The sequence below is a fragment of the Platalea leucorodia genome (genome assembly GCF_965183815.1).
Source record: "Platalea leucorodia genome assembly, chromosome: 7".
NCBI classification, from domain to species: domain Eukaryota; kingdom Metazoa; phylum Chordata; class Aves; order Pelecaniformes; family Threskiornithidae; genus Platalea; species Platalea leucorodia.
In genome coordinates this window covers 44,541,295-44,568,977 of record NC_138829.1, presented here as the reverse complement: position 1 = coordinate 44,568,977, position 27,683 = coordinate 44,541,295, and the positions used below count along the sequence as shown (strand labels likewise).

At 60.3% G+C, this 27,683-nt stretch overlaps 1 protein-coding gene across 3 annotated transcripts; it reads right to left on the bottom strand.

The window, feature by feature from the left end:
* Window positions 1-2,565: 2,565 nt before the first annotated feature.
* Window positions 2,566-27,628, bottom strand: LARGE2 (LARGE xylosyl- and glucuronyltransferase 2). Of its 3 annotated transcripts, none has more exons than XM_082317197.1 (17): window positions 27,586-27,628; window positions 26,371-26,668; window positions 21,671-21,831; window positions 9,277-9,450; window positions 8,712-8,971; window positions 8,230-8,312; window positions 7,819-7,942; window positions 7,129-7,300; window positions 6,859-6,963; window positions 6,479-6,591; window positions 6,238-6,363; window positions 5,930-6,085; window positions 5,649-5,812; window positions 5,085-5,363; window positions 4,605-4,751; window positions 4,231-4,426; window positions 2,566-4,108 (listed from the first exon to the last, which is right to left on the bottom strand). In XM_082317197.1, exons 4-17 carry the CDS (start codon window positions 9,374-9,376, stop codon window positions 3,911-3,913), a joined length of 2,223 nt encoding a protein of 740 aa, XP_082173323.1. In that variant the 5' UTR covers window positions 9,377-9,450; window positions 21,671-21,831; window positions 26,371-26,668; window positions 27,586-27,628; the 3' UTR covers window positions 2,566-3,910. The 3 variants fall into 3 exon arrangements, with proteins under 3 accessions (XP_082173323.1, XP_082173324.1, XP_082173325.1); XM_082317198.1 differs by having other exon boundaries at window positions 26,380-26,668; XM_082317199.1 differs by lacking the exon at window positions 26,371-26,668.
* Between the last annotated feature and the right edge of the window lie 55 nt (window positions 27,629-27,683).

Sequence of the window (27,683 nt, the reverse complement as noted above, 5' to 3'; positions counted from 1 at the left end):
CGTAATCCCACAGGAGCAAAGCACGGGGGTGCTGTTGCAAACTCCATTAAGCAAAGATTAAGCAAGGTAACCGGGAGGAAGGCAGCTAGTGCCAACCTGTTCAGGCTCCTGCAGAGGAAAGAAACAACTTTCCAGGGTTAACAGCAGTGGAGCCCGTGGTGCAGAGACGTGGTGGTGAGCTGCAGCTTGCCTGGGAGGGCCTGCTGCAGTGGTGGGGTGGCTTCCCATCTGGTACTTCACCTTTTGGGGGCTGACCGGCTGTAATCTGCAAACACCCACCGTGTCACCCGCAGCTGAGGGTGGGCGCGTTGTGAAGGCAGCTCTGCTCCTATAGAGAAAATATTCAGGCCTCGATCACAGCTTCACATTCCTGCGATCGTGCCGGCACCATCTCAGTAGACTTGTTGATGCCACCACCCCGCCTATGTGCCGTGCTTTGTCCTGTCCCCCCACACCCCCAGCGTTTTACCTGAGACCAAGCTGTAAAGCCAGAGTCCTGGCTTGGGGTCGGACCAGGAGCTGACGCTGAAGGGCGCCGTGTCCGAGCCCCAGTCCCTCCCCAGCCTGCCCGACTTTCTCCAGGTGCTTTTGGTGAACGGCCCCCAATTCTGGCGGTGCAGCCCCCCGCGGCCGCGGGCCTGGCGCTGCCAGGGGACGGTGGCAGCTTCTCTCCTGGCTGGGTTTCCGCACGGCAAAGCCACGGCTCTGCCCTCTGTGAGCCAGCGCCGCCTGTGCCGCCCCTCTCCCCGCCGATCTCCCATCCTTGCAGGCCCTGGTGTAAAATGCCCTTTCTGACCGGTACCGCTCTGTTGTCACAGAATCACATCATGAGAACACCGACTCATGAGCTGGTTTGGGTTTTTAAAATATCTCTATTTTTTTTAGCCTGATGCTCATAGTGATCTGCAGTCTCTTTGCTGCCTTCAAGTCCCTTGTGGTTTCAGTTTTGGTACAAATGTGTTTAGATTTTAGCAAATTAAAGTTGGGGGGGGGGGGAGGGGGTACAGAGCATCTGATCAATTTGTATTTATTTATTTTAACATTTTACTAAATAAAACACAATAAAACCTCTTGTCTCCTTAGCCGTGTGTACCAGGCAGGGACCGCGGGTCCCAGAGGCACCGGGGATGGCGCGGTGCCCGCAGAAGGTCCCCAGCCCCGGGAGGGGTTTCCGAGCGTGGCTCTGCGCGGTGGCTGCGGCGCGCTCCGGCTGGAGGCTGCCTTTCTTGGCAGGGAGAGGGAGGGGTGCTGCGTTAGTAGAAACGAATTTTAGCTCTAACAGGGGCTGTGCTCGGTGAAGAAAACTCTCCGCAGGCTCCGACTCGGTGGTTGCCTCCAGCTGGTGCCGCCCGGCAGAGGGCACATGGAGACTGAAACCGAGCTGGGCTTGCTCCAGGTACCTAAACCCTTATAGGCACGTTTTGCGCTAAGGGCTGGCTGGGCTGGGAAGGAGTATCTGAAAATGATGGCACACAGTCCTCCTGCTATAGGCACAGCAGTACACCTTCCAAAAAAACTGCAGAGCCAGCATTTCTGTACCCATCTGACCATCAAAGAAATGCCCAGAAGAGGCCTGCTCCGTCCCGGCACTGCTCCGCCACCACGTCTCTAGCAGACAGCAGGCTAAGCTCCTGTCTAGATCTGAGCTAAACCTGTGTTGTCGCTTAGTGCGGAAGCAGAGTGGTATCGGTGAGCTTTGGCTGTATTAAACTAAAGCTGTGTGCTAGGGACTGGTGGGGTGGAGCTGTGCCTGGCTTCACGGTGATCAGCAATGTCTTTCCAGCCCTTTCCCAAATAAAGCCTCAACAAGTTGCTCCTGGCGTACCACCCCGATCCTCCCTCCCCCCGCAGCTGCAAGGCTGACGGCTCATATGGCCAAAGAGCCAGTTTTTATTCCCAACAGTCTTGCAAAGCCAAGGCCATGCAGCGGGGGGGTCCTGCTGCCTGCGTTGTGGCCAGAGCTGGGCGCCTGTCCTCGGCGGGCGAGGGGAAGGTCCTGCGGGTCACGGCGCAGCAGCCAGCTTGACACGCTGGTCTCAGGGGCGAGCCACAGCACCACCAGAAGAAGAAACCACATCTCTTCTACTTGGGTGTGATTAAACGCACTACCTGCCTAAGCCGTGAAGGCCCAGGGTCCATTTAAGGGGCGCTGGCTGTGCAGGCAGGCTGCCCCGCCACCCAGGCTGCCAGCCCCAGCGGGCTCGATCCCACTGCAGTCGGCGACCACCAGCTGTTTCAAGGCTGCTGCTTGGTGACACAGGCGTTTCTTTTGCCTGCTGTTGCTCCCTGCTCCCCCACCCTCCCACTGTACCAGCCAGAAAGGGAAAAGGCTTCAAACGCGCCAGGCAGAGCAAGCCCAGCGACGCTTTTCCCCAGCCAAGGCTCAGGCTACCCCTGCATTGCTCTCTTCCCGCTGCCTTCCCTCCAGGGGACACGCGCAGGCTCGCAGCAGAAAAAAAAAAAAATAACCAGGCAGTTCCAACAAGGATGTGAAAAAGAATAAAAAAGCTTTAATTTAAAAATTAAATTAAAAAGAGAGAATAAGCAAGAGGCGCTTGTGCCCTTTCCATACCCCGCGCTTTGTATGGCTCCTCCTAGCCGCTCCCACCATGGACGGAAATCCTACACCTGCACAGAGCTGGCTCTTGCAGCCCAGAGTAACGCTAAGGAGAGAACAGCAGAGACTGCAGCAGCAACCGGCCTGGAGAGCCTCCAGAGCCACCAGCAGAAATCATCCAGGAGGAAGAAAGGATTAAAAAAAAAAAACAAACCCCGAGACACCCTAATCATTTAATTCTTATGATAAAAGTATTAAATAATTTAAATAGCGTGAGGAAAGCAATGCATCCTCTGTGCTCCAGTGTGTGATAGCGGTGGAACAGTGCCTGGCCAAGCTGCTCCCGGCACGGGGATCCCGCCACAGTGCTCAGCTATGGTCATGTCCAGTGTCAAGCACGTCCCTGATTGTCGATGGCAATGTCTGCACTGCCAAGAGCTGGGGAGGAGCAGGGTGGTCCCCCGCCAGGAACTTCTCCAAGCACGTGCTGGCCCACGAAGCTGCTGTTTTGCCTGTCGCAGTGGCTGCCAGGTGTGGTTCGCAGCCCTGCCCTGCAGGGCACTGCCAGACCCGGGACGGGGCCCGTCAGTGGCGTGGCTGCTTCCAGCCGGGAGGCACAGGCCCGTTCTGGGCGCTCACTGCTGGGGAAGGCAGACAGCCCTTCCTGCTCTGGGTGAAGCAGTACTTGGCCAGCCCCACTGGAGACTGCATCCATAGGGATGGGGAGTAAAAATTATTTTGCCCTGTTAACCAGCCAGCCTCTGTCTGGGCTTGAACCATGTCTCCACAACTCCTGGTACGCCCAGGCCTCACCTCCCAGGGTGCTGGGAGGCTTTCTCTGAGCCTGCTCCACAAAGGATGCAAAAGGATGCTCTACATCCTCGTCTCCCACTCACCAAAGCCCCGGAGGGGTGTGCGGAGGATTGGGACTTGGGACCACAACGCAGAGGCAGAGGAGGGCAAGGTAGAGCTCTCAGGCTTCTCTAGGAGCCAGGCCCCAGGCTGAGGTGAGCTAATGAAGGCTGAGAATCCACATCTGCTCAAACAGGGGAGGGAGGAGACCCGTCCCCCTGGCCGCCGGCATGGGGAGGTTCCCCTGTAACACAGGAAGGCTGCTCCTCCGGAAAAACCCTTGGCCGTGCCACAGCAGCTTGACCTGCAGGCACTGCCTGTTCTCGCAGCTGGCATCTTCCATCTTATCTACGGGCATCCCTTTGCTGGGGCTGGAGAGGCTGTGCTGCTGGCGCGGTGCCCTCGGGCCAGGCTGCGGCGGTGGGCCGGGGCAGGAGGGAGGCCCTGCGCCTTCCCCTCTCCAGCGTGCTGCTAGCACCCCGCACCCGCTGTCCCCGGGCGTCACAGGCTCCTCTCGGCGGTGAGGTATTTGAGCGCAGCAGCCCCGTACCGCCGTGACAGGTCCTGGTGGAACTCCTCCCGCAGTGTCTGGAGGCAGCCCCGGTACCCTGCGCTCAGGCGAAACTTGGAGATGTCGAAGCTGGGGGCATGGGGCATGTGGATCATGAAGGCGTTGGGCAGGACCAGCAGCTCATACTCCTGGGGGCAGAGCAACAGCCCTTACTGTCAGCATCGGCTTGGTGGCACCAACATGTCACTGCCCGGCCAAGACCCCCCAACACCCAGCGCCTCCATGGTGCCAGGAGCAGCCCCTCACCCACCTGCGCATCCAGCTCCATGATGTGGGACACCTTGTTCCAGCCGAAGCCCACGAACCTCTGGTCGTACTTGGGGCAGTCTCGCCTCACTACAACGTAAGGCTCGAAGTCTGGCTGCCACGCCACGCGGTACGGCACGGTGGCCGTCCGCCACTTGGCGTAGTCAGTTGGGGCATGGCCTTTTGGCCACACGTGGTACCTGTGGGGAGAGATGGAAATGAGAGACCAGGCAAAACTGGCAGCTCCCCAGGACAGGCAGAGGACACAGCGGGGTCCTCTAACCTGGCTGCCCCACAGCCCTGAGACACAAGGGTACAAAACTGGCTTCTGCTGGGTGTGACAGCCCTGCTGGATGGCAGGGCAACTCCAGTCCCTACCTGAAGGTGTAGAGGGAGCCCATGTCCAGCATGGAGAGCAGCTCTGCTTTGGATTTGGGGAAGATCAAACGGTAGTGCAGGGTCTCGAACGCTGGCACAATGAGAGCTGCCTTCCTCTGGGGCAGATCCAGCTGCTGGATGGAGTTCCTATGATGGTAGGAAAGGTGTGAGGTCTCCCTGGCTGTGAGCTGTGGCCACAGCCTCCTTCCTTGGCCCCTCCAGCCTGCCCAGAAGGGTATCAATGGGTTTAGACACTTTGTAGGGGTGCCATGGAGGGGCAGGAGAAACGGGGCAGCCCTCACAGCCATGGCTGCTTCCTTATCCCCTGGTGTCTGACAAAAGCAAGGGCAGGATCCCAAGGTTGAACACAAAGGAAACAGTTTCTGCATGTTGAGAACTGCTGCCCATGGTGCTTCCTGCAAACCCCAGTGCTCGGGGAGCCCAGCAGGCTGAGCAAGAGCCATCTGGAGAAGGCCTTACCTGAGGTAATCGTAGAGGCCATACATAGGCAGGAAGTCAATGTCCGTCAGAAAGACGTATGGCGTCTGCGTGTTGGCCAATGCCACGTTACGCAGGAGGTTGATGGGGTAGAACTGCCCCTCCTTGTAGACGATGTGGTAGGCGACATTGCGACGGGCGCTCAGCACCTCTGAGGCCTGGGCGTAGCGCAGGAACTGCTGAGCCTCCGCGTCCGACATGTACAGTGCCAGGCTGATGGGGCCCGCCCAGTGTTTGCAGATGGCCTCCAACATCTGTAACCTGTGAAGCAGAGGGCACTGCGTGAGCAGGAGACCTGCCCCGTGGTGGCTTGGCCAAACCCAGAACCGTGTGCCTGCCAGTCAGCCGTGTGCCAGCCGAGCCCAGTTTGGGGGAGAGCGGCCAGAATTGCTGCTCCCAGCTCGGGATGTTGCTCCTCACTGCAAAGCACTGGTGTGAGGGTGAGGAACCCTGTGTTTCGACATCCCTGGTAGCTCCCAAGCTGCGGAGCCACCCCACAGAAGTGGAGGTGGGATCTGACCTCCCACCAGCCCCACCAGCAAGTACCTGTCCATGGAGAGCTGGGCCACGAGGGTGACATCGGTGGGGTTGGGAAGGGCCAGGAACTCGTACTGCAGGAAGAACAGGTGGACACGGTGCTGCGTGAGGTGCTGCCGGCGGAAATCGTAGCAGGGATCATCCTCATCCAGCTCCTCCAGTGCCTGCTGCAGCTGCAACGCCGTGAAGGTGAGGGAGAGCAGGAGCCCCACGGAGAGCTGGGGCGGCCGCGTGGGGTCTCTGCTCACCCCATGCTCTGGGGTCGAGGGCAGAGTCGCAATCACCCTCACCTGGTCGCTGGGTGGGCTGGGGAGACTGGCACAGCCGAAGAGCTCCCTGCGCAGCAGGTTCCCATCGTACTCCAGGAAGGTCAGGTAGAGGTTGCGGAAGAATTCAACGTGCTTGTTCTTCACCCGCAGCTTCTTGGGCGAGTTCCAGTGGATCACCTGAGGGCAGCGGTGTGTCACCCCGCAGAGGGGAAGTCAGCAGCACCCAGCACTCCCCAAGCCCCCAGACCCCATGCTGACACCCACGGACCTCCAGTGCATGCGCTGTCCTTCAGGCCCTCCCCAGTCTCAAAGGCAGCAAATGCACCCACCTTGAGATCCGAGACCTCAGTGTAGCACTGCTCTGAGCGGGTGTGATCAGAGAGCTGCACGTTCCAGAAGCAGGGGAGCTGGTATACCAAGGCTGGGTCCTGCTTGATCACCGCGTTAAAGATGTCCTAGGAGAGAGAAAGGTGAGTGCACAGGAGGATGAGGAAGACAGCATGGCCCCGCCGTGCCAGCAGTGCTACGGGAATGCAGCAGGGCCGACCACCCCGGAGGAGGGACCATTACCTGATCGGCCAGCGAGGTGGAGAGCATGCTCATGAGCTCCCGCTCCGCCGTCAGCCGCCACATCTGCTCCCAGCCCAGGCGACGCAGGCGGTCGAGCAGGAGCAGGATCACCCCTGGGTGCCGGGGAAGAGGGCACTGGGTCACCGAGGCAGCACCCAGCCATTACAGAGCTGGAGGACAGCAGCCTGCATGCCTTCGGCCCCTGGGACATGGCACTTTTCTGCGCCCACCCACACGACCCCGGAACGCTGTAGCAGCCCCCTCATTCCCACCAGACCCTCCTGCCTCACCTCAGCCTTCCCCAGCCTCCCCGTGCCAAGTGCCGCCTCAGCTGGATGCATCATCAGGCTGCAGGGCGCACCCCGGCAGCCCACACTCACCCGTGTTGAAGCCACGTCCCAGGGCCGGCCACGGTTTGTGGTTCTTCCACAGGTTGCCCAAATACCAGTCGCTTTGGTTCTCCACCAGCCCAATCACCTGCTTGTCTGAGGAAACAGAGGGACATGGATGCAGCCCATCTTGCTGTAGGTTCAGAGGGCCCAAGCAAATCCACTGTGCTTGTGCTGTGGCAGACAGGGACTGCCACTCTGAGCCCAGCACCCAGGGCGCTGCCAGGGCCCCAGCGGGTCCCAGGGGCACCCTGTCCTCACCAGAAAACTTCCCGAAGACAGCCCAGAGCTCAGCAATGTCAGTGGCGAAGGTGATGTCAGTGTCCAAGACAATGACCTTGGAGAGGTTGGAGGGCAGTGCCTTGGTAAGCGTCAGCTTCATCAGCCCGTAGATGCCAGAGTAGTGCTTGTTGGGGATCCACGACACCTCCGGCTGCAAGGCGACACGGCCTCAGGGCTGGGCACGGCCATGCCCTTCCCCTGCCCGGGCAGGACGGCTCTGTGCCTGGCACCCCGTGCAGAGGGGCACAACAGAGCTGTGGAGCCAGCCGAGCCTGGAGCTTCTCCTCCAGCTGCACCACGGGCAGCCACACACCTCTCTCCCCAGGCCCTTCAGGCGCTCGCTGCATCTCCTCCTTTGCTCTCACCCTGGCCTGGCTCTTCCTCCAGCCACCAGAACCCCCGCCTGAACCCCAGCGTTTCAGTGCTCAGTGGGGAACCCAACTCCACCGCAGAGGCAGCGCTACCCCAAGGGGCCTCCCCATCCCTCCAGCACCAGCCCTGTGCCCCCCTTCTCAGCTGGACCAGCGACAAGTCCAGAAAGGGGAGCAGGTGAGCGAGGGACCAGCAGGAAAAGAGTTAATAAACCCCCTCCCGCATGCCCCTCTCTGCTGCTCCCCTCGCCCTCCGAGCACTGGGTTGGGACAGGGCAAAGGGGGGGCAAGTGCCTGCCTTCAAGTCATCGGCGTTGTAGAAGCTGACGTGGACGGAGGGCACCATCCAGGACTGGAAGAGCGTCTGGAGGATCTGGTGGGCCACCGAGTCCGTGATGAAGTGAAAGTGGAGGGGGTTTTTCCTGCCAAGGGCAAGCGCAGCAGCACTCAGCACAACAGCAGGAGGAAGAGGACATGGTCCCCATCCCTCCCACCCCTGCCAGGGGACAGACATCAGCTGAGGGGGCAGATAGAGAAAAATCAGCCATCTGGGGGAAATAAATCCCTCTCTCGCCCTCTAAGCAGTGGCACAGAGGGAAGAGAGAGGCCCTAGAGCCCCTCTCCCGCAGCACTGCCCCCCCTGCAGCCTACAGCAGCACATCTGGGAACCCCAAACCAGCAGGCCTCTGGCACAGCACCTCCCCATTACCTGTGGAAGAGGATGGATTTCACCAGGGTGACCACATCCCGGCTCGCGTTGTGCCCGGCGCACACAATCGCAACGTGCAGGAGCTGCCCAGAGACAAACAGCGCCTTTTTGAGACTGGACTTCCCCCCTCGCGGCAGCCTGTCAGCTCCTCCCTGGGGCCGTGCTATGGGGACAGACTCCATAACCCAGCCCTTCCCCTGGGGAAGGAGCCCCAGCGAGAGGTGGGAGTCCCCTGGCTTAGAAGGAGGGACCAGGAGTCTGGCTGCCACTTCTCCTGTCTGGCCTCCCTCTCCAGAGAAGCAAGACAACCTCACCCACCAGCTGTGGCCCATGGAGCACCACAGAGAGCCAGGATGAGGCCCCAGCATGGCCAGAGCACACGGCGAGCAGTGCCAGGCAGGCTGCGCATACATCCATGCTCAGCCAGGGTCCCAGCCTCCCATCCGACATCCCCTATCCACCGTGCCGGTGCCAGCACCCACCTCACACTTGTGCACCGTCCGCTGCTTGGGGCAGGCCGTGCGGTTGCTCCTCTCTGCACCCCTGGGGGGTTCGCCATCCTCGGCAGAGGCCCCCCACTGCGGGCTGCCATCGCTGCCCTCCGCCTGCACCTGGCTGAGCTGCAGACGGAGCTGCTGGTTCTCCTCCTCCACCCTGCGCACCCGTGAGGCCAGCGCCTCCCGCTCCACGTCCCGGCTCGGCTGCTCACCCAGGCAGGGCGGCAGCAGGAGGAAGCGGCCGTCTGCGGAGGAGACACAGGGCATGAGATGGGCACTGCAAGGCAGAGCTCGGCCGGGAGGGACCGCGTGTGGATGGGGCGGGGTGGGGGCAGAGCCCCAGCTGAGAGGTCCTGGCACATCCCACGTGTGCTCAGCCAACATCACAGCTCTGCTCCCCTGATCCCCAGGGATGCCCCTGGAAATGCAGTGCTCAGATACACCTGCAGCGACTTGCACGGCCGCAGAGCAACCACCCCAAGGCCTCGGCCTCCCCTGCCCACCCTCTGTTGGGGACCATCCCTTGATCCGAGGAGGAGGACCCACTCACATTCAAGGCTGCCCACAAAGAGGTAGAGCCAGGAGAGGAGGATGGCCAGGGTCACCGTGGCGAGCAGCAGCTTCAGCTTCACGCGCCAGGAACGCAACATGGTGTGCCGGTGGGACAGGGGTGGCGAGGATCAGGTGGGCAGCCCGAGCCCGGCTGGCCCCGGCATCCTAGAGCCTGCGAGGGGCAGGGGAGCAGAGAGCGGTGTCACCAGCAGCCCTGCAGCCCACACCCAGGTGCTCTGACGTCCCCCAGCAGGATGTCCCCCCTCTCCTGCTCCCTCCAGTACACTGCCTGGGCGACCACAGCGGCGAGACAGACGCCCTTCACCGCTCCAGCGACAGCCTCTCCCAGCTGGCACCCTCCTGCCCACGCTGGGGCATCTGGGCCCCCCTCACGCCTGCCCCACCACCCTGCTGTGGCCGCACGGCTCTCAGGGGGGACCTCAAACATGGGAGAAGGGAAGGAGTCCTCCAAGTGATTTCACTCTACCTCTGTTCCTTGCTCCTCGCCATCCCACAGGCAAGGGGAAAGAACGAAGGGCTGCCAGGGGAGGAGAGAGGCTGTGCTGGAGAGGTCCTGCCCGAGCCGGGTGGCCGGTCACGGGGCGGTTAATGGAGCCTGCCCTTGAGAAGAAGCGCAGGACCCTCCCCCACTGCCTCCAGAGGCCGAAGGGGCCAGGACTGCTCTTGAGAGGAGGCCTCAAGGACAGGGCCAGGCTGGGTGGGAGCGCAGCCCACGCGGAGCCAGGCGAGGAGCCCGGCTGGGCATGCTGGCTCCTTCCCAGCCCTCCTGCCAACGGGCTCGGGGGAATTCCCGCAGCGCCCCATGCCGAGGTCTGCCGTGGGCCAAACGCCTCCCCCTCTGCTCACAGCTACCTGCCCCGACAAAGTTTGGTGGAAAAATCCCAAACGCTTCAGTGAAACTCGCTTCCCGGCACTGCTGGCTCAACGGGGCACGCCGGGGGACCCCCCTCGCCCCGCCACGGCGGCTCCAGCCACGCGTGCTGCGCTGCTTTCATTCCTTGGCGGCGGCGAGACGCTCCCCACCGCGCAGAGCACCACGCTCCCCGCCTTGCTCCTGCGCCCGGGCCCAACACGGGGACAGAAAGCCCGTCTCCAGAGAGGCCTGCCCCAAGATCCCAAAGCGCCAAGTGTCCAGGGCAGACAAGGAACCCAGAAAGCAAGGGAACACCAACCTCTCCCCGGCAGGCTGGCCTCGCTCCGCACCCCTGCCTGCCTGCCTGCTGCAGCTCGAGACTGAGCCCCGGCCCTCAGTGCAACATCTGGAGGCTCAACAAAAGCTGCTGTAGGGATGAATGGGCCGGATTAGGGTCCGCTCCCCCTCGCACACACCCTGCTGGAGGCCATTGATGTGCAGATGCCCATGGGGCCGCCAGCCTGGGGGCTGAAAGAGGCAGCCCGGGAGGACACCACCCTCAGCAGCCCACGGGGCCAGGGTGCAAATGCCTACCCACTGCAGGAATTGCCTGCTGAGGGTGGATGGCAAGCTCGCCAGGAGCAAGGGATACGCAGCAACAGGCTCAGGCTCTGCAAGGGCTGGGGCACGGCCGCCCCAGCCTGCTGGGGGATGCAGCCGAGCCCCCGTGGCAGCAGGCACGGCACCCGAGGGCTGCACCCCTTTTCCTGGCGGAGAAGGGGTCCTGCCGGCATCACAGCTCCCTGCAGGTGGGGCCTGGCATTGCCCTGCTTCTCCGCTCTATAGAGCAGGCCAAGCGCTGGCATGGTGGGGAAGAGGGAGCCGACACATGGAGCACACCAGGCCCCGGTGCCCCTTCTCCCGGCCACGGCCGTGAGCCATGCTGGACCTGGCGAGGTCCCTGCACGCTGCTGCCAGCCTGTCCCGCGTCCCACAAGCCAATCTCCACCCCTCCTTCCTGGCCTGGGCATCCCCCAAACTTTGCGTTGAGCTCACAGAAGAAACGGGCAGGAGGCAAGATGAGGGAGCAGCCTGGGAAGCCGAGGGACGGGAAAGGGGCTTTAGCGCGAACAAAGGAGGGAGAAGGTGGTGGCCCACAGCAGCACCCCTCCTGCGCCCGCTTGCCCCCGCGGCCCCTCCGGGGGGCTCACCGCAGGGAACGCACCCTGTCCCCAGCCCGCACATCAGCACGCTACCGGGACGGCAATTTCGGGGCACGGGATGGGACCGGCAGCAGGCCAGTTGCCAGAGACCCTCCCGGAGGCACCCAGGGACTCCATCCATCCATCCATATCCCCCCCCCCCCCCCCCGTAGCCGTCCCCTCTCCCCCTCCTCTCCCGGCGGGAGGCGAGCTCCTTACCTGCCGTCCGCCGCTCCGGGCGCCTCCCGGCCGGCCGGCAGCCCGCCGCCGCGCTCCCCCCGGGGCCGCCGCTCCCGGCCTCCCTTCCCTCCTCCCTCCCCGACCTGACACTTCCCCCGCTCCCAGCCCGAGCTCCCCCCGCAGGCCCCGCGCCCGCCCCCCTCTCGGAGGAGGAAAGAACAAACAAAACAAGAGATTAAATTCACTTTCTACTCAAGAGCCCCCAGCGCCAGGGGCACGGAGCTGCCCGAAGTAAGTCAGGAGGAATCCGCCCTCCCTCCAGCCCCCTTCCCGCTCCCAGGCCTCAAATATCCCTCTTCTGCTGAGATAAGGGAAGCATCGGCGTTAGTTACCCCCTACCCAGCACCTGCCTCCTCCTCTCCCGGGGCAGGTGCAGGAGCACTTGTCCACACGGAGATACTCGGGGGGGCTCTGGAAGGCAGCAGAGCCCACCCCACCTTCCCTTGGCTGGCAGAGAGGGGCTGCACGGCCAGCCCGGGGTGCAAGAACGGCAAGGACGGGGTGCAGCCCTCGCTACCCGGAGAGCAGAGACACCAGCTGCCGTCGGGGCACTCGCTGCAAACGCCACTGTAGGTTTGAAAAGGAGAGAAGAGCTGCCCCCCGCCTGCCCAGGCTTGCTCCAGCCCCACCAGCCCAGGAGAGCGGGGCTCCCCAAAACGCGCAGCGTCCCCCAGACCCGCCCGCGCACGGGGAGCGAGCAGGATGGCAGCAGGAGGAGCGGGAGGCCGGGGCTGGGAACGCGGCCTGTGCGGGGACGGGCGCTACCTGCGGGTCCCCCGCGCCGGGCCCCGGGGCCGGGGAGAGGCGGCAGGCTGCAGCCCGGGCCGGGCCAGGAGCCCCTGCCCTCCCGCCTGCCTCGGCCTTGGAGGGAGCCTCGGGAGGGTGCCTGGAGAAGGCAGGGTGTGGTGGGAGGAGGCCGCCACCGGCAGCAGGGATTAGGATGCAAACTGCCTGCATAGCAATTTAGATGAAACGTAAATTGCCCCCCACCCCATAACCCACGGGCGAGCTGCGGCAGCAAGCCCCGGCCTGCCTGGCAAAGGCAGAGCAGCGCCTGCAAAGCCAGCCCTCCAGCCCCAGGGCAGGGGCAGGCTGCGTCTCCACCCAGGCAGCACTGAAATCGCTGCCCCGGGAGACGCATTTGCCTCCCGCTCAGGCAGCTCTTGCTTGCCCTTGCAGAGCCACGTTACAACAGGCAGTCGCCCCTCCACAGCGGCTCCCCAGAGCAGGAGCCCTCCCTTTGCTCCCCCGCCTGGCCCAGGGGCACGTGGAGCCCAGCCCCCGGGACTGTCCTGTCCCAAACCATGGTACAAGTCCCAAACCTGTCCCAAATCATGTAACAAGTGCTCCAGCTGATGCATCGGAGGCATCGGCCGCGCAGGGCTTACCCGTGCTCCTGGGGGAAGCCCAGACCTCCCGCAGCCCCCTGCCAACAGCGCTGCTCTGGGGGAGGAAACCGCCTCCTGCTCCGGCTGACCACCGCCGCCTCTCCGCACGCTTTTCCTGGCCTCCCTACCTGGGCTCGCTCCCGCAAGCGAGGGCCCAGCACCAGGCCCAGTGCAGTGAGACCCACCCAGGTCCTCACCAGCCAGGGCAGGAGCAGGTAGGCTGCTGGGGAGCACAGGCAAGACGGAGGCATTTTAGGATGTTTACGGTGGTGGGGAGGAGATGGCAAGCAGGAAGGCAGCTACACCGTCTCTCCTCCTCCGTGAAATGCTAACGGCACAGCAAGTGGAGGGCAAGGCTCGAAGGGGCTCCCAGGCAAGGGGCACAGTGGGTACCCGCAGCCGTGTCATGGCATGCAAGCGTCCTGGCTCTACCCGTCCCTGCAGCCACGGCGCTCGGCCTCTCCGCCCTCCCTCCTCGGTCTCCTTGCTCGCGCCAGACAAGCGCAGCCAGCAGTAAGATGAGAGGTTTCCCAATACTGCAGGTTTCCGACCCAGCGCGAGGGCAGAAGTGCTGTTCGCAGCAGGTTATCCTCCCTCCCCCACATTCTCCCTGGGAGCAGGGCAGCTCCTGCTTCCAAAGGGATCAGGCACATGGCAAACAGGACAGAAAGAGGCACCCGGGTCCCCTCTCTCGCTGGGAGAGGCTGACGGCAGACACTGGGGAAGGGGCAGGCAGGACCCTGGTCTTGCCTCGTGCCTGGACACCCCTGCCTCCAGTGCCAACAGGGCGATAGCCAGGGGACAGGGAGCATCAAGCCAGCAGAGCCGGGCAGCTGCACAAACACCGGGTGCACGCTCACACCAACCTCTGAGGCGTGGGCAGGAGCCCAAGGCTGGCTGCCCGCCAGCCACCCCTCCGTGCACAAGCAGCCTTTGCTCCCAGGACAGTGCACCCACCTTGCTTGCCCCAGGCTCTCCCCCCGAGCTGCCCATGTGCTGACACCCTGCTCCTCCAAAATCCCCTCTTTTTGTAGGAACGTGGCTCAGCCCCACTGGCCTTCGCTCTCCCTGGCTCGGTGACTATCAGGTGAGCAGTTAATGTTTAGGGAGAGCTGGCGGTAGGAGCTTTCCCACCACATCAGCGTGTTTTCCCCAGTCCTGCAAGCACAGAGGGGAGCAGCCCTGTTTTCCCACAGCACCGCAGCTGGCAGCAAGGCCCATGGCAGGGTGGGCATCTTAGCCTGTTGTCTCTCCTAGAGCTAATGTGCACTTGCAGAGGGGATGCTGAGGCACAGCAAGACTGTCTGCAGCCCACAGGACAGCAGCCCTGAGGGGCACAGGGACAGCCCCAGGCTTCCTGCCCCCCTACTCTCCCCCCCCAGACATTACAAGTGAAGAGGTGGCCTGGCTGTTCCCACTAAAGAGCTGCAGGGCAGCCAGGAGAGGAGTGATTTTGTGGAGCCATGCTGTAGGCGTGTCTTACCTAGCCGTAGGCGACAGAAACTGCAAATCCTTCTCCCAGGTCTCATTTTTGGTGCTGGGAGAGCAACAGTTTAGCTGACTTGCTTAGACTGCCTTAGCAGGAGCACAACACGGCAACTTCCCGGGCTTGCAGGAGGTGAGAAAGGGCCCGACAGCCACGGTGAGAGCTGCGCAGCAAGACTGGCAACTGAGAAAAGGCACCGCACTTTGAAGAGAGGCAACTGGGGACCATCTCTCCTGCTCTTACAAAGAGATGGGAGGGGACAGGCTGGTTCCTCATTCAGCAGGTAACCTTTGAAGCATGTACCGCAGCACCCATCTGACAAAGTGCCTTACAATTCGGGGTCACCTCCCTGCCCTGCTCCCCATGGCTGAGATGCTGCCGCTTGAGGGGGGGCTGCGCCAGCCGGTGGCTACCACACAGGCGGCACAGAGCGGGGCAGCTGCAGGAATTTACAGAGGCGGAATGGAATTCGGCCTGGAGAGCAGGATTAAAACCCCATGCTCCGGATTACCACATCGTCCCTCCCTCCCTACTCTTATGATAAGCAAAACTTAAGCGAGAATTTCACCTTCTTATTTCCCTGGAAAGAGCAACCTGTGGCAAAACAGCCACCATATTCTAGAGGTGGGATGAGGCAGCAGCCACAGAGTTGGATACCAGCACATGAGCTGTAAAAGAAGAAAGTGTCCCCATCTTTCCACTGCCCCCAACACCACCAAGCTGCAGAGAGAATCCCAGAAAGGTGAAGATCTTCCTGGGACAGCAGCCAGCTGTGCCTCAGTTATGGCTCATTCTCGCACATCAAGCTCTCCTCAGGCCCGTAAGATTATCACCACACACAATTCTGCTGCTCTAAGAGTTCAGCTTTTTATTCTGCAAAGGTCACACTGAAAAGCCATTTTCTCTTCTCTGACAGCAGCATAGCACTTGGGGAAGAGCAGCTAACAGTCTCTGAAGGGTGTTAGTGGAAGCTCCAAGCTTGGCTGAAGCAGAGACTTTCGTCACCAGACTGTTTCCTTGTTTCCAGAGGAAACAAGCAAGTTCAGGCTGGGTCTGACACGGCAACACGCCTCGCTGCTTACCTCTCCATGTCTGAAACCCCAGGAATGCATCAGGGACCAACCCCTCTTGGCAGGGACTCCGATCACAAGGCCCTGCTAGACACAGTCCGCTTTTGCAGAGCAGCACTGCAGCCAGTCTCCCTGTCCACAACCGGGCACTGGATTCAGCTGCCCGGCAGAGCCCCAGCTGGAGAGAGGGCTGTGCAGGGCACACGCGGGGAGTCCGGTGCCATGGCAGAGCGTGCAAGTGTTGCGTAGGAGTCTACCAGACATCCCGCAGCGCTTATAAATTGGGCAGCTGCATTTTGCCACAACTCGCAGGCAAGGCAAGAGGGGGCCACCCAGCTAGCAACACGGTCCCTAAGTGCTCTCACTCCTGTTGGGCCCAAGAAGAAGCTGTAAGAATACAGCTGGCAATAGCCTTCAACCACGTCTGTGGGGACACCGGGGCAGCAGAAAGCAGGGTGCTGGCTTGCACTCCTCTGCACGTGCTGCATTTGTCCCTTGTTGCATCAGGGGACCAGCAGGATAGACCCTGGAAGCTTGTGTGTGAGCAGAGCTGCAGCACACCGGACACACTGCCCAGGACACCCACCCAGACATGCCAACACCACCGGCTGGGTTTCACACCAGGCGAGAAGTAAGGATCACCTCTCAGGGACCAAGTCACTCCCTGCCAGCAGGCAGCCCCTCACCCAAGGGTTGTCCAACCCTCCAGCATGGCTCTGGAGCAGGCCACCTTCCCCCAGCGCTCAGCCAGCCCTGGGCCCACAGTGCCAGGCTCAGGGCAAGGGAGCACACCGCATGTCCATGCTGGCCACGGTTTTCCCACCGAGCCCGCTTCCTGCACAGCCCGGTGGGGTACACCATCCCCCCTCCAACCTGGCACCTGGAGGTGACACCCAGCGCCTCCTCCCCCTGTGAGACCCTGCCAATGTGCTGCTGAGACCCCCAACATGCTCACGGAGGAGATACCTGTTCACACTGCTTCCAGCTTTTCCTCCCTGGACTACAAGTTGTTTGATGCCAGGAGGATACTCAGCAGGTGAAGTATCAACACTGACTGGCCGCCTTCTGGGCCTGATGGAGCATAAGCCTGATGCAGGACAGCTGATCTGACCGTAACACAGAGGCTACAGGGTCCTGGATCAAATCTCTTCCACGTGCCCCCCTGACCAGCACAGCTAGGCACAGGAGGGACCAAGCCTGGGCTCTGTGCAGGAGCACTACAAGGGGCAGGAGGACCCCACTTGCTTCTTGAAACAGAAGAGGAACAGCATTTGGGCTGATCTCCAGCTCCCTTCCCTCTGCCGGGATTAGGTTTCTAATATCTGCATTTTTGCTGACATCTGCGCTGCAGCTAATGGCCAGCTCTGAATCCATTAGGTTCACCATGTCCCGCTCTCCGGACGTGCTCCGGGCATCAATACCTGTTCACCCCTGCCATTTCTTGATACTTCCACTGCCGCGGGCTAGAGGCAGACGGTGGTTCCTGGGGTCAGAGCTGAGCAGGGTCAGAGCTGAGCAGGGTCAGCAGCCGGGAGCTCCCGCTTCTGTCCAAGCCAGTCTGCAGCAAGCCCTCTGCCAGCTCCAGCTCTGCCATCAGCACAGCTGGGGCACCCAGCAGGCGTCACGCCCCATACAGCAAAGGGGTGGGAATTTCACCCTGTGAACTACTGATATCTTAAGTTTCCAGCTAGCAGTGCCCATGGGTAGGGACTGGCAGGAGATTCCTTCCCACCCCAAATCTCCCTGCTCCCTTGAAACCCTTCAACAACCTGCACCAGCAGCTGCTCCCTGGTGGGACAAGGGAGACCATATCCCAGCGCATCTGACCAGACCTAACAAGCTTGTGGAGTCCGCACCATCTCATACAAAATTAATCAGGTTAATTACAGCAAAAAAGGAGGCAAAGGGACTCCAACAACCCCAGACCGGCACTCTGCCTGGAAAAGTCCACAAGAGGCACAGCACCATCCTCCCCGCCACCTCTGGGAAGGTGCCAGGGGCACGGATCTGAGCCAGGCCCCCAGGTGCCTGCCGTGCATTGTCACCGGCAGAGCTGGCTAAGTGTTTTCAGCTGAATAGTTATTGATTGAAAACTGCAGTTTCCAGACAGCTCAGAGCTATTTGCTACTTCACGACAAGTTTTGGACAAGAACAAAATGCTTTGTTTTCCCAGAAAAAAAAGTCTCATTTTGCATTGTTTTGTTTGAAATTGAGCCACGTTACATTTAAAAGAAAAGATAAAGGGTCTCTCAAACTCGGCTGTGTTGCGTTCTTTTCCTCCAGCTTTTCATTTTGGGCACTAAATCAAGCAATTAATTATTTGTTCAGCTCTGCTCTCCAGACAAGCTGCGAGCATCACGAGCCAAAGGGCCGAAGCAGTTCTGCCCAAGCAGCAGAGCTGAGGAGAGCGTTGGTGTTTTCTGTGCTGCAGGCTCCTTCTAGACCTCAGCTGGAGCTCCCTCGAGGCCAGCAAGCACTCTCCTGGGGGGAGGAGAGCAGGGCCCTGTGCAAGGGATAGCAGGTGCCCCACCGAAAAGGCATCCACTTGCCCTAGTGGGCAGCAGTTCAGGATACACAACCAAGAGGTCACAGCCACTGCTTGAAGGACATGCTAGGAGCAGGGCTTCCCAAGCAAATTGCGCTCCACAGTGCAGGCACATCACACCAAGGTCCCTCACTACTCCCGCTGGTACCTGGCACTGGAGCAACTCTTCCAGACGCCATCCCTCGCAGTGCCGACCTCTATTCCGGCAGCCTCATCAGCACAGGGGAGCCAGGCACACACACGGGGCACCTGACGAAGAAAGGCAATCCCTTCACTTCCCCTGCATGAAAAGCAGCTGTGCTGCAGGAGGCTGACACTCACTGAGAGCCAGAGCTCACGGATGCTGCCTGGTGCCTCTTCTACCAGGGACTGGCCCAAACTGGGAGCTGTGCTCAAGCAGCCACTCCCGTGTCTTCCTTGCCCAGAGCTATTCCTGGCACTGGTGCCCTCAGTGCCCAAGCAAGGCTGAAAGCAGAGCTCGTCCACAGAGGAATGGAACAACTGCACTATAAATAGCAAACCAGGATGGCTCAGGGCAGGCTCTAAAAACCCAAGCAGCAATAGTGCCATCCACTCAGGGTGCCCTGGGCATTTTGTGAGACCTGAAGTGATACCTGAGCTACAGAGAGGCTTACACATCACAAATAGGCTCTGACAACACTGTGGAGGAAGAGCTGCCGGCTAGGCTAAGAGACTGCAAACTTATCTGCAAAAAGGCATGTGGGGCATTTTGCAAACTGGAAATGAGGTAGCGACTGATGGGGGCAAAAAAAAGGAGGGGAAGTGGGTGCCAGAGGGGAGGCAGTTCCCAAAGCCAAGTGGTGGAAAGGAGAATGCTCCCAACACCCGAACTCCTTACTGACCATTCCCAGCACTCCTCCCCTTCCTGCTGCTCCTTGTGTTCCCATCCCGGTGGCTTCTCACACTGCTGAGCTAAACCCTGAACTCGCACACCAAAGGACAGAGGGAAGAAACAGCATACCTCGACTCAACCAAGCAGCAGATGAGCGGCTCAGGACAAAAGCTCATGTCTTCTGCAATCCACAGCAGCCTCTGTGCAGCGCCCAGCCTGCACCAGGAGTGGGACAGAAGCATAAGAGCTCAGCCCATCCTGTGACCATCAGCATCAAGTCTCCCTCCTACCTCCAGGCAGAGTCTTAGCCTTCCTACCACACTCGTCCTCCCTACTCCCTCTTCCCTGCTGGTGCCTCCATCTGGAATAGCAAATACTCTGCCTTCCCCTTCACACTGACAGAATACGTCCTATCAAGGGACCTCAGCCTCCACAGATGAGGATACGACCAGCCTCACGCAGCACTGCCAGGCACCAGCCTCCTGCTCTCAGCGGGGAGCCCTGCACTTTCAGCGATGCTGCAGCACAGCTCACTTGGGCGTACGCTGGGAATAAGAGTGCAGAAGAGACAGCGGGGAACATGGGGAGAGGTGTGTATGCACAGGGAAGGCACAAGATCTAAACTGAATCACCCAGCATATAAACACACATGCACACACACATACAGGGAAGCATTTGCTTCCTCTGACAGAAATGGTTTTTTTTGTCAGAACAGGAAGACAGCACTCAAAAAAAACCCAAACCCAAAACACCAGACCCTTGCTTTATTGCTCCTGGAGCACCAAAACCAGCCAGGGCACGAGAAGCAAAGACAGCCAGTGCTAACTACGAACCCACCTTGAGAATTTCGGAAGCCCACAGCTCACTTCCCTCCTCCCCCACGGCTCTCCTGTCGCCCCTCGCCCTTCCTCCTCTGCGCAGCAAGGAAGAGGAGAGGCAGAGGTCTCGAGTTTGGCTGAGTTTCCACTCTGGGGACAGAAGCTCGGTAACAGACTGGGCAGGATGTGAGCACCCGTTGAGGAAGAGGATTAGTAACCCCCTAATCTGCACATTTTGGAGTCTAAGCACTTTACTCCACTCTCTAATTAAACCACAGAGTGCAGAGATTGCCAGAAGGCGGAGAACAAGGAGGAAGAAGGAAAGGAAACAGAGGCTGTGGCTTAAAGGCTGTTCCTTGTGGCTTAAATGCAAGGCGGGGGGGTCACTGGCAGGGATGTATTTCACCTCAAGTGCTTTATGCCAGGGCTGCGGAGCATCCTGTTGCCTCTCTGATCCAATCCACAGCGCGGCTGAGGGCAGGATGAAGGGGAACCTGCGCGATGGCCTGGGGATGGCAGAGGAGGGAGCGAGGGGCTCCATCAGACCAGACGAAGCTTTACCTGCGGCAGCCTCGCCTGGCCGGCCGTGACTCCCCTCCCGAGTCCCCCGCCTCCTGGGAAACAATACGAGCGCCAGACCACGTTTGTCTCCACTTCACAGACCTGTCTGCACAGAAGGCCCTTGTTCAAGCGCTTATCTGGCTCCAGGGGAGGGGACGGTGCCTTGCTGCCCTGGCACCCAGGCAGGACATTCGGCTCTGCGCTGGGCTCGTTTGGGGCTGCCTGGCAGGGGAAACTTTCCTGGCACAGGTAAAGAGGGAAACCTTTTACTGCAGCCTATGACAAACAAAGCAGTTCAAATAATGGCCTATTTCCCTCAAGCTGTGTTCAGGCCCACATGCCTGTGCAGAGAGGAGGCAGCAAGCCTGAGCCTCCGCTCCTCGCTGCTGGCACTTCAGCATGCAGCGGGGACAGCCTCACCAGGGAAAGTACCGAAGCAGTGGGGGCAGGAGCTCTCTGGGCTGCAGCACACCACGGCCCCACAGCACGGGGAGCAAGGCAGCTGGTGGCGTAGCTGGGAACAGGAGTGCTGGGGAAGGGCCTCACCTCCCGAAATGCTCTGCCCCACCAGACCGAGGCGGGGGGGGGGTGCTTGTGTGCAGGGGCAGCCTGTCACTCCAGCGTCCCTCTCTTCCCTAGCTCCTATTCTTTGGAATTCCTCTCTTCTGTTTGCTTTGTTTCAGCCCTCAATGAACAGGAAGAAAAGGGAAGGAGCCTTGACAAATCCGATCAAGGCGCAGACACGCTGAGGCTCCCTCCTGCTGGCATGCCAAGCCCTGCACTAATGAGGGGTAGAGGAGAGAGCGGTGGCCACTGTAAACAGTGGCCCCACAGAAACACTTGGTGTAAGGGACAGAGGGAAAAGCAGCAGCTAGAGGAGAACAACGCCAGCACAAGCTCCCAGCCTTCAGAAGGGCGTCTTCCCATTTCCCCTGGCCCAGGGAGCTTGTTCCAGCTCCTCAGCCCAGGTCCCAGTCACCTACTGCCCACTACACTAGAAACAAGCAATAGACCATAGTAGTGTTTGGCGAGAAGGATCCAGACGTGCATGTTCAAGGGAAGTTCAACTGAAACAGCCATGGAGATGGTACCACACTTTGTTCTAAGGATTCATGCGGGGAATCTGGTCTTTCCCTCCAGAGAACTGGGCCACGGGGGCTTACAAGTGCCAGTGTTGTCTCCAGAACCTCCCCACAGGTCCCAAATACCCACCTGCCCAGTAGAGAGGAAACCCACAGAGCCAAGACCTTCTGCCATGCAGTTATCCCCAGTTTACCAATTTGGGTACAGAAGCGCTAAGACAGGAAGGGAGCAAGCACATGTAAACCATCTACTTAACAAGCAAGATAACTAACCTTTGGAGGCTGCCAATGTTGCGGGGGTACCTGGGAACAGCTGGAGAAGACGGCAGGGCCTGGTGGTGGCCGTGAGGACCACCCTTTAACCAGGGATTCTCAACTTGAAGGGCAGATAACACATCTCAGCTGTACTTGAGGGTTTTGGAGCTTGCTGCCACCTGAAACCCAAAAGGCAAACAATCACATGAAGAGCTACTGCATAAGAGAGCTCTGGGGACAGGCCCCTGCACAGCCAAGAGTGCCATAGATCAGCAGCACCCAACACCTTGGTCCTGTCCCTTTCCTCCAGCCAGTTACAAAGCACAGCTCAATGTCACCCAAGGCTACCCAGACAGCCCATGGGAGAATATCTGCATGCTGCATGTTCCTCGTCTCAGATCACTGCACTGTCCTATAGCACATTCCCCACCCACGCAAGGAGGACTGTACACGCGTCCCCAGAAGCGCCGGCAAAGCCACAGCCGGCGTGCTCCATCGCAACACACGTGAGTCCTCACACTGACTCTTCAGCAGGATGAGGAGCTGGGGGAGGGATGCAAGTTCCCTGGCCCCCTCCCAAACATGATAGCAACAGCAAGTGTTCAGCTTGTGAGGCAAGGAGGGGATTAACTATCATGTCCAGTAACCCGAGCCCCTGCGACATACCCTGGCCGGTCCCAGGAGGGGAGTCAAGAGAGTCTATCCAGATAGATGCACAACAGGGAGAGAGAAGGCAGGCAAAAAACACCACGCAACTTGCACTACAGAGAGCAGAGCAGCCTGCACATGTCACTCCTCCTCAGAGGAAGAGGAGATCCTCCTCCTCCTCCTCCTCTGCTGGGATCTTACCAGCGCACCCCTTTCCTCCAGCTCCCATGGAGCTGGGCACCCACGACCCACAACTACAGGCTGGAATGGAGGAGCCCTTCTCGCAGGGGGCTACAGGGATTATCACCTCCTTATCAGGAGAAAGCCCAAACCAGAAGCACAGAGCCACACAAATAAGTTGGAGCAAAGGAATCAGAGAGATATCAGGAGTTTTTGATTTACAGCCCCTCTAACCACACATCACTGCTCCGAGATACAGGAGGAACAGGACCTTCAAAGCAGGTAAAACCTACCAAAATCATCTTTCTGGTCTGTCCTGCCTGTTTTAAAACCCCAAACAGAGAAGTAAGTGTGCAGTGTGCTGGGCAGCAGCCCCGTTGCACCCCTCTGGCCACAGCAAAACCCAGGTCAGCCTGGCACAGCCCAATATGAAACACGGGAGGCAACATCAATCCCAACAAGGCCTGGAAATAAGAAATAATTTACAACAGCTGCTACCTGAACAGTGAAACCCAGCTACTCCAGCAAAGAAGTACAGCACCACAACTGCTCAGCAAAACCCTCCTCCAGCAACAAAGCCTGACACTACTTCTGCTTTGCAAGTCTGCCTCAGTATCTGGCTGCAAGGTGGCAGTCAGTGAGAGAGGACACGTATGGACACTACGGCACGCGTCAGTGAACAGACATCTACCCCCGCCATCATCCCCACTCTGCTTGTCCTCGTCTGTCAGCTCCCACCTCACACCGAAGGGGTCTAAGGGGGGAACCTTGACGACGGATACTTCTGGAGCAGGGAGAACAGGATATGAATCAGGGTACCAAATCTGCCCGGCACACGTCCCTTTTGCAGTCACAACCCTCCCTCTGGTGCTAGTAGAGCCCTGCCTTTCCAGGGAGCAGTTAAGCAGGTAAGAGCCAAGCCCCTGGCATCCACCTGGGATAGGAAGCAGAAGGTGCTGGCAACGCGACCAAGTAGTTTCAATAGCTGGAAAAGCAAAGGCACCTTCAGCAGAGCCAATACTGAGTGGGGAGAGCCAGGCGTGTGCCTGCCACACACGGCAGCGCTGCCCAGTGGGATCTGCCACAGCACGGCCACCAGCCTCACCGGGAAAGCAGACCTCCCGCGCACACGTGGCAGGAGCCTCATCTCCAGGGTGGAGCCCACGTCCAGCGGCTGCAACCCAGCCACCAGCAGTTATTTACACAGCGCCGCGCATGGGACCTGCAAGACCTGCAGCGTGGTGGGACCGATCTCCTGCTGCCTTCTCCAGGTGGGGGCAGGGGAGCTTGGGCGAGGCTGGGGGAAAGGCAGATCAGAAACCACGAGCAGTTGCCCCCCTCACCCAAAAGCAGTTGCAGCACCCTCTCCCTCAGGGCCCAGCTGCATCTCTCCCTTGGAGTGTTTCCATCAACTCAGGCCACCAGGGAACTGCATGTCCAGAAGTTTTTTCCAACTGCATCACATGGTTATTAAAAGATAGGGCCTCTCCCTCTCAGCCTGTAGCACAGTCAGATTTGGGATATTACCAGGAGAGGCTGCACATTACTAATGAATCAGGGAAGGGACTTATCCAAGTAAAGCCTGGGGCTCTAAATGGCTTTCTGGAAAAGGCATCTGGAGGCAGGAGGCAGTCACAATCTCACAGCAGGGCTCTGCACGCATTGCCAGACGTGTTGTTCCTCCTGGGAAGCCAAGAAGAGTCTCTCTCCTGAGATGCCAAGTCTCAGCTAAGCTTAGAAGGGCAGGGGCACCCTGACAGACAACAGCAACAAAATGCCTCCAAGTCAAAACACGCATTAAAAGGCCCCTTAAGCTTGTTTGACCTGGGTTTCCCTTCCCCTCAGACTACCGCTTCAAGCAATAGACCTGTCAGCAACACTTCAGGAACTCAAGGACACCACCACCAACATCCCCTGCCAGCTGTTGCCTTTCCAGGCTCCAGGAGGGCCGTCAGAGATCAGAGGTGCAAGCTGCCACCACCAGCAATGCCATGCTCGGAGCCTGGTGTGCTTCATTGCCCTTGTCTCCTCATTTGGACAGAGATTTGGAGCTCTCCTGAAAGGTACTGGCCTCCAGTGAGATACTGTGAGTGAATCAGGCCTTCCATTCTAGGCAGGGCTCATGTGTCAGGGACTAAAATACTCCCTGGACATGCCTCTGTCTACAGGTTATTTGGAGCGAGTCACAATTTATCCCTAGCTATCCCAAAGTATTGGCTGAGCTCATCCAGAAGCAAAGAAAATAGACGGGCACACCACAGTGTGGGAGCTGAGCAGGGCAGGAAGGGATGCGCCAAGGAGACAGGGCCAGAAAGGCCATCTCATCCCCCACCAGGACAGATCCCTTCCAACCACAGCCGGAAAGATGGAAGGACAACAGGAAAACATGGCTGGAGAGAATATCCACTTCCCCCACAACTACCAACCTCCCAAGACACAGCCAAGCATTGATATACTTGAGTCTATTCTCCCGCATCCCGCTCTCCAGCTCTAATGCTGGCAGGCACTGTACGAACACGTCCTCACCTACCCCAGCACCCTGCAAGGCGTGTTTTGAGCAAGGCTTACTTAGGATGAGCTGTCTCAGACCCACGGCAGTGCTCCGCCTGCGATCAGGGTCCCTAGAAATGGTGTGGTCTCGCAGATCTGAGCAAAGAGCGAGACACTGGCAGCCAAGCAAGCCCGACTTCAGCGCTGTACCCACTGACGGGCTGGCAGAGTGTTTGCTTTTTTTGGTTTGCTTCTTTTCCTACCATTAGTGCTGAGCCTGCACCCCTCATCATCAGAGCAGAGGAACTGTTTGGCCTCAGTTACAGCCAGTGGATTTCCAGTAAGCACGAGCCCTTGGCACCCAGGCTGACAGTAAGTGCTAAGAAAGAAGCTGCTCAGAGATCTTTCCGGGTACAGTCGAAAGAGAAACTAGACCCTCAACCCAGCCTTTCACCTCCTACCCCCCCTGCACCGTGGGCACCATAAGCCAAGGCAATTTAAGTCTTGGCCAGTCTCATGGGCTTGCTGCTGCTCTGAGAAGCCACCCCTCCTACAGCACTCCCTTGCAGCATATTTACCATAAAAAGGCAGCGTGATGCTACTCAAACTGTCCTCCAAACTCGCTCACTGCAGGAGGGAGATGAACAGAAAGGGGGACAGGACAGACAGCAAGTGGGAAGGAGGCTGGGGGCAAGGGATGAAGAGGAAGCATCTGCCAAAAAGCTTCTCACTCAGGGACAGAACCGCACTATCAAGCTATGCTGTTCAGAGTAGCCCAAGGACTTCGTGCATCAAGCTTCACCTCTGGCTGAAGACAAGGTGTCTTTGGCAGTGTCCTAGGCAGCCGGTTCTCAGATTGCTGTCTGGCAGAGCCAGAGCTTCTCCTTGAAGGAGAGCAGCTCCAGCAGTCTGCACTGGATATGCCCCTAGAGTCACCGGCGGCACACACCTACCCGCAGCAAGCTACGCTCCAGACCTCTGTCACAGGCTTCAGGTGCTATCTCACCCGCCCTGGTACTTAGACTAGCAGCTCGGCCACTGTGAAATTCAGAGGAGCTCACAGGTAGCACTGCATGTGAATGGAAAGTTGGGTCTAATCCATGTGATTCTGACTAAAAAGGTTTGTTTAGCGCCAGACTGTTTGCCAGCAGTATCTCGTGCCCTTTTTGAACTCAGCCTGCTGGAAAACAAACCCTCAGGGGGAAGGGGGGAGAAGGGGAGAGATCAGAAAGGATAAAGTGCCTGCCCATGCAACTGTAATTCTTGCAGAGGAAGCTGCAGGCACACACTGCGTCCATTGTGTGGAGGTAACTGGACAGGAGGAAGGAGGGGCAGCTTGGCGGAGCTGTGTTTGCACTCGGGAGACCTGCGAGAGGCCACGAAACGCCCTCCTCACCCACCCTGCGCACCCTCAAAGGCTCAGCAGGGAGGCGCGCAGCTGTCTCCCCGTGCACCGCTGCCGATCTTTGCACCGCAAGGTGTGCCGAGGGCCAGGCCCAGCTCAGGGGAGCAGCGCGCAGCAGGAGGGGATGGCCAGGCAGCCTGGGCGCGGGGTGACTCTCCCCGGCTGAGCGGGAGGCAGAGCCGGAGCGCAGCCTGCGCGGCCCAGCACCACTGGGCCTGCGGGACTGAACGCAGGTTTGAGCCTTCTTCTGCAACAGGCTGCATCCAGGCAGGTCCCGCGCCTCTGCCTCCCGCCTGTAAAATGGGGGTTAGTGGTTAAGTGCAGTAAAGACCAGAGCGTGACTGTGGCTGTGCAAGTCCCGCACGGGCTCCGGGAAAGAGCCGGGGGGCACCGACAGCCCTGACCACCTCCCTTCTGCGCCTCTGCCCCCCTCTCGGTGCTCCCTCCTGCCCTCCCCCCCGCCTCCTCCGGACCCCCCATCCCCGGCAGGGAGAGGCACTGCCACGCACGATAAAAGACCACCAGGAGGTTGGCACGTCCCCGTCCCCAAGGCCCCCCCCACCTTTTCCAGCCCCTGCCCGCCGCTTGCGCCCCGCGGGGCGGCACCCCCTCCCGCCCCGCGGCCGGGGACGGGCCGCGCCGACAGCGGCGGGGGCTGCCCCTGCCCCTGCCCGCGGGGTCCCGCCCGGCGCTGCCCGAAGCACAGCCCTGGCCGGGGGCGGGGATGCCGAGGGGGGACCCCGACGCGGTCCCCGGGTGCCCATGGGGGCACCCCCCGCCCGGCGGGCACGGGCCCTCCCGGCCGGGACGGGGGCTCCTGCACGTCGGGCCCCGCCGGGCGGAGATGCGGCCGGCGCCCACGCTCCCTCCCCGACGCCCCCGGGAACTTTTTAGGGGTGCCGCCACCAGACCCGGCAGCTCCCCCGAGCCGCCCCAGGCAGCTTTCCCGGGGGCGGCCGGCGCTCCCCACATCGCCGCCAGCGGCCCCGGCCGCCCCGGCTCGCAGGCCCACGGGGCGCCAGACCCCACGCGTGGGCCGACCCCCGCCCCGCTGCGGCGCCCGAGGGACGCTTCCCTCCCGGGGACCCCCAAAACCGACCCGTGCCGCGCCTCTACGCCCCGCGGCAGCCGCGCCGCGCCGCCCCCCCCCCCCAGGACACCACGGCCCCCCACAGAAGGCGGCGGCCCCGTCCCCCCGCTCGCCCCGCACCTGCCCAGCCGCCGCCGCCGCCGCTCCCGAGCCTTTAAACCCCCGCCCCGCCGCTCAATCGGCTGCTCGGCGCTCGGCCGCCGCGCCTGGCCCGCTCC

Bases quoted from the DNA above. Each gene is read 5' to 3' on its own strand.
- LARGE2 (XM_082317197.1), bottom strand. From the start codon at position 9,376: ATGTTGCGTTCCTGGCGCGTGAAGCTGAAGCTGCTGCTCGCCACGGTG. The intron at 7,301-7,818 runs GCAGGCACTTGC...GTCGCCTTGCAG, and splicing joins ACAACGCCGATGACTTGAAG to CCGGAGGTGTCGTGGATCCC. The intron at 4,752-5,084 runs GTAAGGCCTTCT...CTACCATCATAG, and splicing joins GGCCTCTACGATTACCTCAG to GAACTCCATCCAGCAGCTGG.